We start from the raw sequence: 16,768 nt of genomic DNA on the forward strand, positions 1-16,768 counted from the left end.
CAATCAAACATAGTTACAACTCAAGTTTACTACATTATTTATAGTTTCTATAGATACCGCTCTTAAAGATTTATAGAGAGCAAATCTCAACGTGATTTAAGAAAAACTGCCAGAGCAACACTTAAAGTACAGAGGTTCATAAATGCTGGTCATCAAAATCAACATATAGGAGCAACTACTTCCTTCCTGTGACTTATTCTTGCTTCCCTTTCAGAAAGGAAAGTTTAACTGAGATTAAGATTTGAGATTACTTTGAGGTTAAGATTAAGGTATGAGATTACTTGTTCTACAAATCTATGTTTGAGTTTTATAAGTCACAAAAATTTCACAAGTAATCAGAGTTTCCTGGAGTTCAGATACAGGTAAATAAGGTTATACTTGGCTAAGTTCTGCCATTCTGTTTTGGTATGGCCCAGATTTTCTTCTTTATTGACAGAAACAGAGACCTTAAGCAGCTCTTCCTTCCTAAAAAAACTGCATCACTCTAAATGCTTAAAAACTGTTTGGAGAGTTACATGGTTGCCTAGTGCCCTATGAATTATCACAGACTCTTAAATTGGCTGGGTTGGGAGGGTCCTTTAAGATCATCTCATTCCAACCTCCCTGCCATGGGCAGGGACATCTTCTACTAGACCAGGTTGCTCAGAGCTCCATCCAGCCTGGCCTTGAACACTGCTAGGAATGGGGTATCCACAACTTCTCTGGGCAACCTGTCCAAGTGCCTCACCACCCTAACAGTGAAAATTTATTCCTAGAACCCAATTCAAACCTACTCTCTCAATTGCACAAGGCACCAGCACCATGAACTTACATTTTCAGTTGGGTCTTCCATGGCTTGGACAAAACGACAGGACTCAACTGTGCAGGAACGAACCGTTTCGGTCCTGCCTTCTCGGAACAGGCGCGTCATGGACGCTTCATACGTTAAAGAAAACTTTCCCATATCCTTGAAAAAGGGACAAATAAGAACTTAAAAGTTTAGATAGACTTGGCCTCTCTTTCTTAATCAACAGTCCAAGCTAAGCACACAGGCTATGAATCACTCCACAAATTAAACTCAACATTTAAGTTTTCAGTAGCCCACCATTAGCCCACTGACCTGAAGATAATAAAGGCAAAAATAAGATTAGCAGCAGGATTTGATAAACACTAGCAGAACAACCAGACTAGCAAGGACTACACTGCGCATTTCATATTCAACCTTCTTCTGTTTATAAGAGAAGCTAAATGTTGCTACACTGCTCTTTTCTGACAGCACATTACCAACCTTGTACAAAGCAAGTGCAAGATCACTCTACACAGTCATGTTTTAGTCACAAACATGTTGCACCCAGCCTAATGAGGCTCTGTAAGGCAGAAACAGTTTGTTCTTACCCGATAGTGAGCGAGCTGCAGGGCAAGCTGCACGAAGGCATCAGGGCTGGTTTTCACTTTCTTTATTAGTCCTTTCCCAAAAGTATCAAAATAAAATGAACAGAAGTCCACATCATCTGCTAGAGCCACAGCAGTGCTCAGAGACTTCTCAATCACTTCTTGGCACTTAAACAAACAAACAAACAAACACACACCTGTATGTATATAAACAGGTATTCATGGTATTTGAGAGAACTATTGAAAAAGTACAAGTATTTTTAACTGTTAAACAGGAAATGCTTGCCTTTATGCATGCCAGGAACATCATTACCTAAATAATTTTCCTTTACATCTTTGCTAGAAAGTTAGAATTCAAAAAACTAATTATAAAATAGTACACATCCAAAAATAACTCTTATAAAACCCACCAGGATTAAAACTGTTCAGATCAGGAGAATATAAAAGAATGGCCTACAGTTACAGAATGGCATTAGTAATGTGGCTTCCAAGCTCCCATACATGCTTAATTAAATACATCACCAACCATTAGCTTTATTCAAAATTTAAATCCAAATAGGTGGTGGCAGTTTTTCTGGAAACTCAAGGCAAAAAAAAAAGAAACAACTTAGAAAAATCAAATCTTATTAGATGAACACAAAAAAAAGACAACTATTCTAAAGGAACTATTAGACAAGAGTATTTGTTGTGACAACAGTAATGAAACCTCGGCAAGTAAACATTTTTTTTAATGCAGTCACTATTTAAAAGAGGTGGCCACTTATATATACTGCCAACCAAAAAAGCTTCTAGAAAAATGTAGGCATTTCCCAGTCAGAATTTTTAAAGACTGAGATCAAAATCCTCTGATTTTCTAAGCAAACTCAGTAATGGCTACAACATGAAGTACACAACCTACAGGACTCAAAGGAATTTAGAACTGATTTACAGGGTTATCAATAATTACATAAATGATTTGACCACTGGGGAAAAGAGACGTTTCTTTCTCATACCACTAAATCTTATGTACTTACTTCTTCTGGAATGTCCCATTGCAGTTTGGTAGGAATGGGAATATTTGGATTGGTATCTCCTTTGCAATGCCCATCTACTGAATAGCCCAGTTCAAGACACTCAGTTGCCATCACATTCTGCAAAGAATGATACTGCTTCAGAATTGCTTCAGAACTTCTTCAACACATTACTACTGTCATGGAATTAGGATTTCATTGTGAAAGAAATATAACCTATTTTCCCTACATAGTGAAATAAAATATACAATCCATTTCCAAATACTTAAAACAACTGCAAGTGAAGCCCCCAGTTTTACAAGAACACCAGATGTGCACCAAACATTTATTCAGTTACACTGGTGCATTTTGTTAGATGCTACTGATTTAATAAAAACCTTTTCAATTCAAAACCCACCTCAAACTAAATAGAAGTAAAAAACTCAATTCAGTCTTAGACTTCACTATCTTTCTTCAAATTATATTCTAGAGAATTTCTTCAAGTTTGTTATTTGTCAAAGCTTATTCATCAAGGAATAATTTATTTCAGAGTAGGTGTAAGAACGCAATTATTTTAAAGATTTGTATCCCTTTCAAAACTGCAGTTTATTTTACACGTGCACTAGAACTCCTGGTGGGAAAGAAGCATCTTTCCAAGATGAACAACCCAACTTGAAAAGATATAAAAGGCCCTGTCTTAGAAGATATCAAGCATCCTCAATGCTAAAAAAGCATCCAGAAACAACCATCTCACATACAAATACAAAGAATTACCAAAAGATTTGAATCTGCTCAATATGGAAAGAAAAAGTGTGATGATTTATTCCTGATCTCTAATTTTATTTTCTCATGTCATGTTCTGACCAGTAAGTGAAAACTATAAAATAAAGCTTAGTCCATTCAATTCTAAACATAGAAATCTGTAAAGAACCAACTGACAACTTTCTAGAAAATTAAATCTTATTTCAGTCATCTTAATTCTTAGCAGAAAATATACCAACTAATATGAAATACAGATACATGAATTAGGCATATAATATCATTCACTAAAAGCAAATTAAGTATCCCTCATTCATTGAGATAGTCTACACTGCATTTGCATCTCAAATCAGTTTGACCTTCTTTCTTCCCTGAGTGGAGCATGTAATGAAGCCTATTTTTTTGTCCTTATAGACAAGGCACCACTTCTATAAAAAAACTCAGAAATTACTTGAGGGACCAGCTAGACTCAAGACCCATTTGCACAAATACATACAAAATCAAAATCAAATGTTTTTTGAAATAGTTTTAATTGATTTGAGTCACGTAACTGTTTGCAGGTTTAAGCTTCAAAACAAAAAAGGAAAAAAGTCAAACAGGGTTTCAAGAATTAAACTATGCATACAATGAATGCAAAGCAAAGTGAATTTATTGCATTCATGGCAAATAAATACAAGAGAACATCAACAGCATATCAGTCTGCATCTTAGCAAACAATGCTTGGACAAAAATTTAAACTGTGTATAATTTTTTAAATTTTAAAAGTAAGCATGGGAGTTTTATAGCACAAGAAAGCTTAAGAGCTTTAGAAGAATGTACATACAAAAAATCCAATGCCATATCAAAGAGGCAATAATCTGTGGATTTTAAACATTAAAGAAAAGATAGCTAGGGAGCTGTATCACTTTTCTGTGAAGACATCTAAGCTTACTAAAATGCTGTCCTTTAAAAAACAGCAGCTTCTTAAGCAAGGGTTTGGGATCTTTTTCAAATTCTACAGTTGCTGTAGACATAAGGCCCACAACGTGAATGCAAGGGATTGAAAGTTGCTGCTGACCTTCAGGGCTGCTTCAGGCCCGTACCACATTATTTTCTGCATTAGCTCTTTGTGCCAAACACCTACCTCCCACAGGTGTCCAACAATAGGAGCATCTGCCCAGGAGTGCTCTGCATTCAGACCCATTTTGGCATTTTTGAATACTATAAGAGTGAATGTCTTATCAAACCACCTACAAAAGAAATCAAGGTTTCTTTATGGTTTTGTACATTTCAAAAGCATTTTTGTACTGTAACTTCCTCTCTCTCCAAAATTCACATTCAAATGCACTAAAATTTATCCTTTTTATTTAAGAACATTTAAATAGACAGAAGTTTGAACCTTGTGAAGTTCAAAAAGGCTAACTACAATGCTCTGCACCTGGTCAAGGCAATGCCCAGTATCAACAGACTGATGCATGATGGATTTAGCAGCTCTGCAGAGAAGGACTTGGGGATGAAAAGTTCATCATGAGCTGGCAAGGTGCACTTGCAGCCCAGAAAGCCAATCACGTCCTGGGCTGCTTAAGAAACAGCTTGGTCAGAAGGGTGAGGGAGGGGATTCTGCCTCTTTGCTCCCCTCTGGTGAGATCCCACCTAGAGAGCTGTGTCCAGCTCTGAGGTTCTCAGCACAAGAAGGATGTGGAATTGTTATCTGGGTCAGAGGAGAGTCATGAAAATAGCAGGAGTGCTGGAATACTTTTCCTGTGAAGAAAGGGTGAGAGTTGGGCTTGTTGTTCAGTCTGGAAAAGGCTTTAGGAACACGTTCTTGCAGCCCTTCAATATATAAGGAGGGTTTATAAGAAAAGCTGAGAAAGACTTCTTATCATGGCTCATAGTGACAGGACATGGGGCAACAGATATAAACTGAAAGAGGGTAAATTTAGATGGGTTATAATGGAGAAATATTTTTTACAGTGGGCTGGCGAGACACTGGAACAACATTGTCCAGAGAAGTTGTGGATGCCTTGTCATAGAAAATGTTCACAGTCAGGTTGTTCTGGGCTTTGAGCAATCTGATGTAGTGAAAGTTGTCCCTTTCTGTTGGGGTTGGAACTAGATGAAGGTCCCTTCTATGATTCTAAGGAATTTATCAATTTAAAAGTTATCATTAATTCATATGCATTAGCCAAATTCTAAAAAATAGGAAGGCATTTTCCACAGTGTCAATACTGCACCTGTCATAACATTTGCCATGGATCAGTGATTTTGCATATGCATCCAGTGACCTCACTGGGTCCTCTTTCCTGTACCCCTGCTCCATGTCATCCAATGTCACAAAAAATGCTGCTTTCTCAACAGCATCTAAGGACTGTTTGTTCTTTCCACGGCTAAAATAAGCCTGTCGAGCCTTAGCCCATGGTACTCTGTAAAAAAAGAAAAATTGGTTTATAGCCAGATTACATAGATTTGTCAATATTTGATTACCTTTAAAATCACTATGAGACATTCCTCCTACTTCTGTGGAATTTGACAAAGCTACTTTCTTTGCATTTAAATTATGAAAGCTGTGAAAAAGCTCTGACAATACTTGTGCAGTGGAATCCTAGGAACCAATTCAACTCATCATCATACACGTGCAAAACTTCATCCTCAGAAATTCAACATTTCTGCACATGCAATACCTACAGCATAGATCATCTACACTTAAAATTAAACAAAAGAAAGTATCTATTATACTGAAGAAGACAACAGTAAAAATAATAATCTGCATATAGGATTGCCACTGCAAAATTTTTAAACTCCACAAAATTACAAGTGACTGAAGCACTGTTACACATTATCAATATACAACATCATTGACCAAGGTACAAACAACTGACTGAAGGCTACTGTAAAATTCTAAAGCCAATATCCAATGATTATATTATGCAATGATTTCTAAATACTTAACTTATTTAAAAAGTAATAACCACCATACCTATCTCCTGCAGTAAGAGCTGCAAGTTTCTCTTCACCAGGCTGAGGTTCTGAATCATCATCAAGAATTCTCTGTATTTGCTGTTCAATCTCTCGGGGTCTCAGCAATCTGCCATCATGGTACAGCCACACTTTGAAGTAACGGCCCTTGTGATACACAACAATGTGTTTGCTGTCTTTCACATGCTGGAGGGTATCTAGAATTGTAATCACTTATGTGAACACAAAGCTGAACTCTCAAAACACTAATGCACTAAATAACATCAGATGCCTATTGCATGCACTACAGGTTATTTCAGCACTCCATGGTATTTCTTCACAAAGATGCCCACATGAAACAGTCAAATACCCAGATCTGACAATCATTTCCATATATAGCACTATCCCTTTCCACACTGGAGGCCACTATTAAGCAACTAAATCTGTATTTCTATATGTGAAAAATGAGCACTAGCTGTGTGGTCTGATGAAGCAGCCAGCAAAGAACATGCCAGATGAGTATCTAGAAAGGTATTTTTAAATCATTTGGACTCAGGTGTTAGACAACTCATGGAGAATCTTAAGAAACTCAAAATTTATACCACCAGCTTTTGTCTACATTTGTGCTGGCAGATGCACAGTGAATATTCCATATATGGCCAAAACATGTAATGTTATGTGAAGCAGAAAACTAGGCCACATTTTTTGCCTCATTTTATATCTACTTGGCTTAACTGGGATAAGCCAAAATTTAGTCATGAAGGCTTTGCATCAAACCACAGGTGAAGTCATTCACTCCACAGAATGTTTTGTCAAAAATCATGACTATTTAACAACTGCTCAGGTGACAGGATACAATGTCATCAAGATTTTATCATCAATAATAGGAAGACAATTTTTTCCTTTTTTTTTCCTTTAGCAACTGTAATATATATAAAGTAATTGAAATCGGGGGATAAGGAGTCAAGCTGCTTATGAGAACGTGTGAAAAATGTTTTTGGAACTCACTTAGACATATACAGAATGCTTTTACTTTAAAGAAGACATATACAGAATGACACAATTGTTCATCCTTTAGAAAAACAGAAACAAAGAAAAATGGAAAAAGTGTAATAGGAAATGTGAAAAGCCTAGGAGGAACATATAGTCATTATTATTATATTGACTGTAGTTTAATTTGAAATACTTTAAACAGGAGAAACTGAGGAGAACCACTAAGATATACAGGATGTATTTTAATCAGGTGCCAGTAAGAATGAGCCACTCCCACGCTTCTGTGTAAAGCTCATTTTAACTCAAAGAAAACCAATGTTAAATGCAAACTGTTTATACCTTTTATTTGATTGACAAGAGGGAAGGAGCAAGGGTTGCACTCTCAGTACTTGAAGTACTGCAGTATTCTAAATAAGAGTAGCTCATAGACTAAGGTTGTCCAAGAGAGATTTAAAAACCTGCTCGTCTATTTAAGCGACTGGTTATGACACAGAGTAATGACACCAGGGATATCCTTTTCTTCAGTTTGCAGATAAAGCTGTCTGAGGCATAGCTTGAAAAAAAATCCTCAACAATCTAGCAAAGGCAGCAGCAGAACTGAGAGAAAAGTCCTTATCTGGCACATGCACCTACTGCTTTACTCACTATCACTTCACCCACTTATCCAACTCCTTACAGCAAATGTCAGCCCTCCAGCAGGGAAGAGTGGGCAGATCCCTGCACCTGTTTAGAAACACTCTGTTTTGAATTCTGTAGTTGAGTTGGAGTAACAGGTTTGAAGGCAGTTTGAAACATTAGAATGAGTTACAGCCTCACAGAACATAAAAAAAAAATCCTGTCTTCAAGTGGCAGCCTGTACGTGCATTCCCAAAGGAGGTGAGTACACAATAACTCCTGCTCCTGTTTCACTGTGATGCTGCCACAACGATGCACTGTTGGGTAAACAGGTGAAATCAGTTCTAAGAGACTCTTCAGCATATGACATGATCAGAGAAGCCTAGATACAGCTTAAGCTTCTGTAGGAAAACACACCAGCACAAGTCTCCACTAAAATCAGCTGTGAAGCTCTCAAAGAGTGAGGATATGAATAGCAATGTTTTCTTCCACCTGCTGATTACAAATGATAAGCTCTTGTAGATGGAATCTGACTCCACATACAGTGATGAAACTTAGGAAAAACAAAAAAAGGCAACAAAAATATGCCACTTCTAATATGAAGACCTCAAAAATCATCTTGAGCTTGGAAAAATAAGTAAAGATTATTTACAAATTCAGAAACAGGACAGAATATTATCTTGCAGTTGTTTTTTTTAATTTAAGTAAAGGAAAAAAACCACTAAAAAAACTTTAAAATCTCCTTAACATGAAAAATATCTAGGAACTCTACAGCAATCCATTACATCCTGAGTCCTGGAACACAGTATTGATATACACTTGTGCCAGTCAGATCTTTATCTGGAAAACTATATTTTCAGTAGAAAAGACTCCAAGCCCTGAATTCTATCAAGGTGCTTATTTTCCTTGGCTGGCCTTGCTTACCTGATTCCTCTCCTGGGATACGGGAAGTATTAAACATCCTTTCCCACTGAGCTGAGCAGAGTGGAACAGTGGATCCCATCAAAAGAATCTGTGAAGGAAATGTACATTAAAATGTAATGTTGCATATACAATTAGAAAATTAAAAAGTAAAGAAAAGACTCCAGGATCTGGTTAAACAAAGGATTCAGAATAGTAAGATTTGGAATACATTAATGTAGTGTTGAGTTTTTTCCTCCCTGTTCATGGTCTTTCCTTAAAACTACATGGAGAATATTCCAGAACCATTATTTTTTCCCCTTCTACCAAAAACTCACCCTCCATGAGGGAAGACTGAAGCTAGCTAGCACCTGAAATCTAAAGAGTTCCCCATGGGTAGTCTGGATGCAAAACTTAGACATGCAGCATGCATTACCCCTGAATTAATTTTTTAAGCTACTTATGCCTGTGTAGGAACAAAAGTTCACATTTCTCAGACTTGTAGTTCTGTACAATTAACCACATCCCTTCAATGATCTTGAAAAAAACTTGTTTCCACAATATTTGTTTACTACAATACACAGCCATTGGATAGTACAGAAACTCAAATGGGACTTGCCTATCCTAGAAATTATGCAACACAGGATGTTATCATCATAAGCTTCCATTGGCCCACTCTTGGTGGCCTCCAGACCTTTATCCCAACCATTCTGTATTGTATCCATACAATTGTATATTTTTGACAGTTGGTAGTTTCTGCCCATGTGCAATTCAAGTCATAACCAAGACAATTTGGACCACAAAAATTCGTAAGAGTAAGACATTCCTCTCCTCTCCCATTCTGAGAACTGGTCAGCTTCTCACAGATTGTGCTGGAAAAAGATCAAAAGCCATTTAAATTGATATACATACTGGCTTGATTTCTTGTCTGTCTAGTTTTTTCCGATAGAGCAGGATGGCATGGATAACATTACCAGCTCTAGCTGCCTGCAGGGTTGTGGGATATAAAGAAAGGAAGTCCTGTAAAGTAGATAAGAATCATAAGTTAATGATTACCAGACTACATTAAAAAAACCCCAAACCTGATAGTACTTCTCATCCACGTACTTAAAAGTTTGTTTTGGACAATGTAGAAAAGGCTTTAAAATTTATGAAGTGCACAAGTGCAGTGAGCTGATGAAACTTTTCTTCAGTAGTCACAATCTCCTTAAACATTATTAATCATTTGAATAGAAAAGACAATACTAGATAAAACTCGATCCAAGACCATCATATCTTTTACTTTTTTATTTTCAGTCTTTTATAATTTTACTCCCTGTACATACATTTGCTAGTATGAGCACACACGTTCTTTAGCTGTGTTACCCATGAAGTTTTGCATGGAGCTTTTGGAGGATTGCTCTTTATAGTCAGGACAAAACTGTTTAAGTAATTTCTGCATGGGTTTGCCAAAGTGGCAGCTGTGCTAGGCTTGTTAAGATAGGTGTATGTGTCACAACTTTAGTATGTGACGCACTTGAAGGTACCTGAAGACACTGGCTGCAGGTTATACCAGAAGAAAGAAAAACAAAGGTTACATCCTCGGTAGCAATGGATTTCTAAGCAGAAAGACTCCATGAAGTAAGATGCCTGCCAGAAATGCTAGAGTTTCTAAGCAACATAAGGTGTTTATAGGATTTACCTACCATTGCAAAATAGTTGCTATTAACCATAATTGGTCCCCGTCCTCTAAGGTAGATATATTCTTCCCACCAATCACTAACCTGCAGCAGGAAGGAAAACAAAAGCAGTAAAATCTCATCATTGCCACAGTTTATGTCTTCTGTATTGATGGCTCCACAAGGCAACATTCCATCCAGACGCGAGAAGGAAACTGCTAGTACGTAAAAAGACAGTAATCCCCGCCCTGATAATTTCTATAAGACTTCAGGGAAAACAGGGGGAAAAAAGGGTAAGAGAACTAAATCAAATTCAGCTATATCTCTCTGATAAGGTTTCAAAGAAGTCATGATCTCCATATAATATTTAAAATGTACCAGATCTCCTGAATGCTTTACAGCCTTTGCCAGAACAGATTAGGCTACCTGGGTAAAAGTACATTAGATAATATATCAGGAAGGAATTGACATTACAGTTCTCACTATGATATTGACGGTTGGATTTTTTTGTTAAGAAAAAAAGGAAAAAAAATAAAAGATAGCTCAACAACTCAATTGATACAGCTCTTAATTTTTCTTATATATGCCTCAGCTGCTCTATATATTATTTAAAAATTGCTCTAAATCGTTCTTCTAAACTACCTGGGTAGCCAGGCCTATTATTGAGTTATCAAGCTCAACAAGCAAATAAACAAACCCCAAAAGCTATCATAACAGTAAAATATTCAAGAATAACAAAACACAAAAAAAGGATTAATTTTTTCAAGTTTCGTTAACCTTTGCTCACCATACTGTTTACCAAATCATATGAATTATTTATATGCAAAATCACACATACTTAAAGAAAATATTAAGAAGTTTCAATTTCCTTCTTTTACATTTAAGAAATAATGGAGTTTAAGCTAAAAATAGCACCAGGGAACAAATAATGTAATTTGAAGTACTGAGCCTCCTATTTATCTACTTACATAATTGGTGGCCCACCAGGATTTTAGCTTCAAATACCACTGAAGCCTTGGTCCCAAATTAAAAGCAAAATCTTGTGCAAGACCCTCCATTCTTTTGAACTTTTCATCATCCATAAGTGGTCGAACTGACTCTAGATACTAGAACACAAGAAAAGAATTTGCATCAGTACAGGAATTTCCATTCCTACATAAAACACTTAAACAGTAAACAAAGATTATCCAGTCTCAATCCATAAGGCTGTAAATACCATGTTTTTAAAACAAGAGTATATGCTCTTCTACATGTCTGCTGAAAACTTCAAAAAATAAATTATTTTTTCAGACATTTGTGAGCAACACACAAGTGGAAAAGGTAACTTTTCTAAATATTTCCCACTGCAAAGGGTAAGGCATGCTGCTTCTTCAGCAGCAGACAGATTTTTTTTTCTCTTCGAAAAACCAAACCTTCAGTTTCTGTGACATACTGCCATATTTACCCACTTTGCTACACGGTTTTGTGTTGTAACACACACATTTAATAACACTGTACAAGTGGGGAGCATAAAGTGTGCTTCAAACACCCTAGAAATCACAGGTTGTGGCACAGCCTTACAACAGGCATCATGTCATCCAGTGTGAATCACACTGGCTTCAAACTGCCTCCAGTTTCACTGGTTTGTCACAGCCTTTATTTTCATTTCCATGAAGTTTGAATCTGTTACACCACATTAATACCACTACAAAGTTTTTCATGAGGCATGGTGAAAACACCCCAAAAGGCATCTAGGTAGGGACTCTGTGTTACTGAAGAAAATAAATGTACATACCCTATTAACTGTGTCTTTAACAGCTGGAACTGGCAATCGTGGTAAAGATGTTTGGAAGCTGTATAACATGGGTTTACGCCCTGAGAAAAGTTTTACAAGGGTCTGAAGAAAAGCAAAAACAAAATACACACACCACATTATTAGGTTCAATGGAAGAAAAATAACAGAGTAAAATGTGTAATGTAACTGCCAGTCCTTTTCACTGGTAAATTGTACTGTGCTAGATTTAGGAAGCTGCCCTGTTGATCACAGGTTCACAAGTAAGATAAAAGGCCTTGACAGAAACTAATTTCCTAAAGGTTAAACAACATGGCATTGGATGAGCAAGATAGGCATGGTCACTTCTGACTTCCCAGTCATCATCCTGTCACAGACAATACTGCTATTTATGTAGGGCACACCTTGATCTCAATACAAATACAGTTACTTAGCACTTCTTTTCTTCATATATTCCCCTCTGGGAAGATTAAAAAACTCACGTCTACCAGGTGACCTTTTACTATATTACATAGTACACACAAGAAACATATCTAAGTTGTGCTTCAAAATACAATTATCATCAAGCCTCTGACTCAGCTAAGGTTTCTAGGTAACTACAGTAATCTTTAAAAATAATAATTATGCTTTTGTATCACAGTTTAATGTTTTCCAAAGTTACAGTTCAACATCAATAATAGGATCGATGCTACAGGGAATTAATTCAAGCATGAATCAATCTCAGGTAGTCTACTGCATGATTTGAACATACCAAATTGTGCAGGCATGCTAGTGTTACACTCAGTGCTTGTGTTACAAAAAAAAACCCCAGCAATGAAGCAAAAAAGCCAGAGAGAACTTAGCTTCAGATATTAGAAAATCTCCTGTGTTCCACAGGAGAGTGAAAACAGAAGCAGCTTTTCTGTCCAACACTACTTTTCAGTTGCAGCACACGCTAAGCTGAAATTCTAGACCATGCAACTTCTTGGCTATTCATGGAAGGATTTTGACAATGCTACCCTATTTCAGCGTGAAAGTCAAGTGACTTGACTTTCCAACAACTCAGTGGAACTTTCACTGTCAGAGTGTAATTTTGGTCCAATACACAGGATAGTATATATAAGCAAACAGACAAGATAGAATAAAACAGAGGATGTCATTTCACTACTAAATTCTGGAAACTCCTAACAAACCTGTTAGAATGCAAAGCTTTTCCTTCCTCAGCTTTCTGGGTCAGCACAGCTAGAGCAGACAGTTTTAGGCAGCACAAAACAACTAACAATTTCAGAGTATTACCAGCAACAAAGACCTCCCTGCAAAAGGATCTGTATCACAGCCATCAGATGTACATGGGATGCACCACAGTGGTCTGCCAATGAAATCCAGTTGTACTTCAGGACAAGATAATTTTGGAAATAGGTGGGAAAGAAAAAGCTTAGCTTTTCATCTGGAAATTTAATTTCATACTTGGAGACAATTTTATTCCGAAACTCTTAAGCCAGAAAAGGCTAAAATTGTTTTAAGAGAGTACCTGCTCAACTGACAAAAACCAGCAAATACATTTCACAGTATTTATCTCTAAAGAAAACTGGCAATAGAGAATTTATAATAGCTTGAGACCAATAAAGTGCTTTGACAGACACCCACATTTCATTACAACTCTGATTTCATATGCAGACATAGCAAATAATGTCATTCTAACATATGTTGCATCCCTTCACATACAATTACCACGTTTTAATTTATTTTTTAAAATGGCAACTAATATTTGGATTTTCCCCTAACACTGATACAGGAAATTTGATTTTACAAGGTGAAATATGCTGATTAAAAGTGCTACCAGACTTCCAATTAGTCTGAAAAATCACTTTGTACTGTGACTGAAATTAAGAGTTCAGGTTTTTGATCTGCACGATCATTTGAAGAGACAACAGCATTACAAAAATCTAGAAAGCTAGGGTAGTTGGAGCTGTTTCACTAGTGAAGTCAGTCTTCTCTTTTGCTAGGTCTAGTTAAATACACCTTCATAATAGGTATAGATGAGACACTGCTGGCCTTACAACTTCAGTCTTCTGCACTTTTAAAGCATATACAATACACAACAAAATACATATGTAACATATATGATAGACAAAAATTGCTAAATACAATAGGCAACAAAGCATGGTAAGTAGCATTACAGCTCATACTGTTTTAAGGTTGATGAGGCAATATTAAGAGTTTTGAAGTATCTATCTGGTAGGACATGCTGAAAACCAAGGCAGCTACAGTTCCAAGCAATTAAAGAAAGCCTTACCATTCAGAGCCTGGACTGTACCAGTTTGGGTCATGAGGCTGCTACCGCTTCCAGGAGAAACCATCAATTAGAAATTTCATTTGTACCAGACAAACATTAAACTCTACTTTAGTGTACACCATTCGGGATACCTATCCTTGAATAGCTCCCATAGTAAATCATGACCTGTGCTTAGTTTAACACACATCTGTTAATTTTTGAGGCCTCGGGGATTAATTTTATCACAGTATAGAAATGAAGTTATTTCTACTACAAGACAGATAAAAGTGAGATGAAACAACCGAGTCCAAGTAGCAAAACCTCACTTCATCTCTTGCAGCACAATGCTGCAAGACATCTGTTTCCTCATTTTATACCTATCATATCTTTTAAGCATCCTTTTCCAAAGCATCACAACAATCCACAGGAGACATACTAATCTCACCTTATCCTTATGTGAAAACTGCCTAACACGCTACCTATGCCTTATGCTTCTTCCCCAACTCATTTTGGAGGCTTACCAATAAATTGGTTGAAAGAACACTCAGCAGTATTTTCTTCAAGCATAAGAATAATCTTATAATAGATGACTAGAAATCCTAACATTACAACAAAGAATTAGGGGAGCACTTTCTGTGAGGACAAGATTCTTTGGTGCTGCAGCTGAAGCTCCTCAACTGTACTTGCACATAGAGAAAAAGGAGGTATTAAGTCACACAGGCCCAAGGCGTTGGACCATTTAGAAGTTATTCTTGAAGTGTTTACTCTTCCTTCTAGAAAGCCACAATGAATAGTTTCATTACAGCATTGGAAGGGTCACAGTAGAAAAAGCTACCTAACAGCCTCCTGTCCCATGACACAAAAAACACAAGAAAGAAATGAAACTACAAAATTTTCTTTTAAGGCTTTGAATACTCATCAGTTAGAAGTTAAGATGAAACAAAGCAAACACATCCTTACCATCCAAAACTTGGTGCCAGCAGTAACTTTCCCATATTCAGAGAACATCCAACCGTGGTAGGAGAGCAGCATTTTCAGGGAGTAGCGCATTGTGACGATAAGGGCAACCCAAAGCCCTGTGCCAAAAAGTACTCCACTCACAATGTTCTGTGTTTGGTTTGACATATAGCCACTATTTAAAACAAAAGACAGCATATGCCAGTTAGTGTCCATTTAAGTTCCAAAGAGAAGCTGCTACTGCAAACATAAGTCTAATAGTAGTACAGACAGGCCTCACACAAACTTTATGCCTGCTTAACCTGCTTTCATAAATTCCTTTCCAAACACCCTTTCATGCAGCAACATCAAAGGCCATAAAAGTTCCCAAATACCTAGAACTACACAGCAATACTGGTACAACCTCCCTATTTCATATCCTCATACAGGTGTTTATTTGGCTTGTCAAGTCACAAACATACTGTTCCAAAATTGATACAATTTAATGGGAATAGCTTTAAGAGTAGCTGCAAATAAAACTGATTTCCCTTTAGAGAAACATCAACATTTCAGTCTACTTACGTTGTATCAAGTGTTCGGTTGATCTTGGCTATTATTCCTAAGGAAGGATCAATTTTAGCATACATGGTTGACATCACACCCACAACTACAATAAGCCAGCTAGATGGGCTAGCAGGGTAAACACCGGTGATAATTCCATTCTGGAAAGAAAAGCCTTCACATAATTTTTCATACCAAAGTGACTGACTTCATATTACCATGGAAAGAAACAAAAATCAAAACATTTAAGTCACTTAGTTATAAAAAAGTAGTTAAGATTATCCATCATTTTCTTACATGAGATTATCTCAGCAGTAGGGAATGGATTTACTTAAGTTTGATTATTACAGAAAATTGTAACAACGATATCAACAATGAAAAGAACTTTACATTCCCTTGTAGACACCACTGATCCTGCTGCAAGTCTTACTAAAAATACTGAAACTATCAACTCTAAAACAAATGACACTTCGATAATTTCAATTGACACTGAGTTAGACCCTTCTACATGAATACATGGCAAAAATATCCTACCAAACAAGACACTGAGAACCAGAATTAACTTTTTTTATACAATTTAAACAGTCCTTCTCATAGCTTTTTAAGAAAATTTTAATAAGATTTCTGTTAATATGTTTATGCTTTTGAAAGAGATGTTGAAGATAATCTGTAGTTTATGTAGATTGCTACTAATGAAACAGGTATGTACATTATAATCCCATGAACAAAACAATCTTCATCAAATACCTCATCAGAAACAATACTACTTAGCTATAATAGTGTAGCCTTGTACCTCTAAGACATATGACACTAAAGATCACAGCTAGTTGTACTTTTGACTTCTGCTAAAAGATTACATTATTACGTGGTGCATTAGGAAGAGAATGAAGTCAGTTGATTTCTACATCTGCTTCATCTTGCTTCCATAGAATAAATAAGAAGTATGTACCCTATCAGTCTTTACAGTATCATCCTGTGCCACCTTCCTCAGTACCCCTTGTCTTAAATAAAACCCCCTAAGTCTTTC

At 36.6% G+C, this 16,768-nt stretch overlaps 1 protein-coding gene across 4 annotated transcripts in view; it reads right to left on the reverse strand.

The window, feature by feature from the left end:
- The window catches only part of CPT1A (carnitine palmitoyltransferase 1A), a 65,831-nt gene that overhangs the window by 7,803 nt on the left and 41,260 nt on the right, over nucleotides 1–16,768 (reverse strand). For 3 of the 4 annotated variants that reach the window (XM_085581683.1, XM_021555115.4, XM_077784236.2), the window contains 13 exons: nucleotides 15,763–15,902; nucleotides 15,205–15,376; nucleotides 11,994–12,095; nucleotides 11,188–11,325; nucleotides 10,247–10,324; nucleotides 9,474–9,581; nucleotides 8,586–8,673; nucleotides 6,076–6,271; nucleotides 5,333–5,521; nucleotides 4,243–4,348; nucleotides 2,385–2,501; nucleotides 1,375–1,539; nucleotides 812–946 (listed from right to left, as the gene is read on the reverse strand). In XM_085581683.1, coding sequence (XP_085437809.1) covers nucleotides 812–946; nucleotides 1,375–1,539; nucleotides 2,385–2,501; nucleotides 4,243–4,348; nucleotides 5,333–5,521; nucleotides 6,076–6,271; nucleotides 8,586–8,673; nucleotides 9,474–9,581; nucleotides 10,247–10,324; nucleotides 11,188–11,325; nucleotides 11,994–12,095; nucleotides 15,205–15,376; nucleotides 15,763–15,902 — 1,734 coding nt within the window. Of the gene's footprint in view, nucleotides 1–811; nucleotides 947–1,374; nucleotides 1,540–2,384; nucleotides 2,502–4,242; nucleotides 4,349–5,332; nucleotides 5,522–6,075; nucleotides 6,272–8,585; nucleotides 8,674–9,473; nucleotides 9,582–10,246; nucleotides 10,325–11,187; nucleotides 11,326–11,993; nucleotides 12,096–15,204; nucleotides 15,377–15,762; nucleotides 15,949–16,768 lie in introns of all 4 variants that reach the window. The other variant, XM_085581684.1, reaches the window with a different exon arrangement.

This window comes from Lonchura striata, chromosome 5 (assembly GCF_050655825.1).
Source record: "Lonchura striata isolate lonStrDom1 chromosome 5, ASM5065582v1, whole genome shotgun sequence".
NCBI classification, from domain to species: Eukaryota; Metazoa; Chordata; class Aves; order Passeriformes; family Estrildidae; genus Lonchura; species Lonchura striata.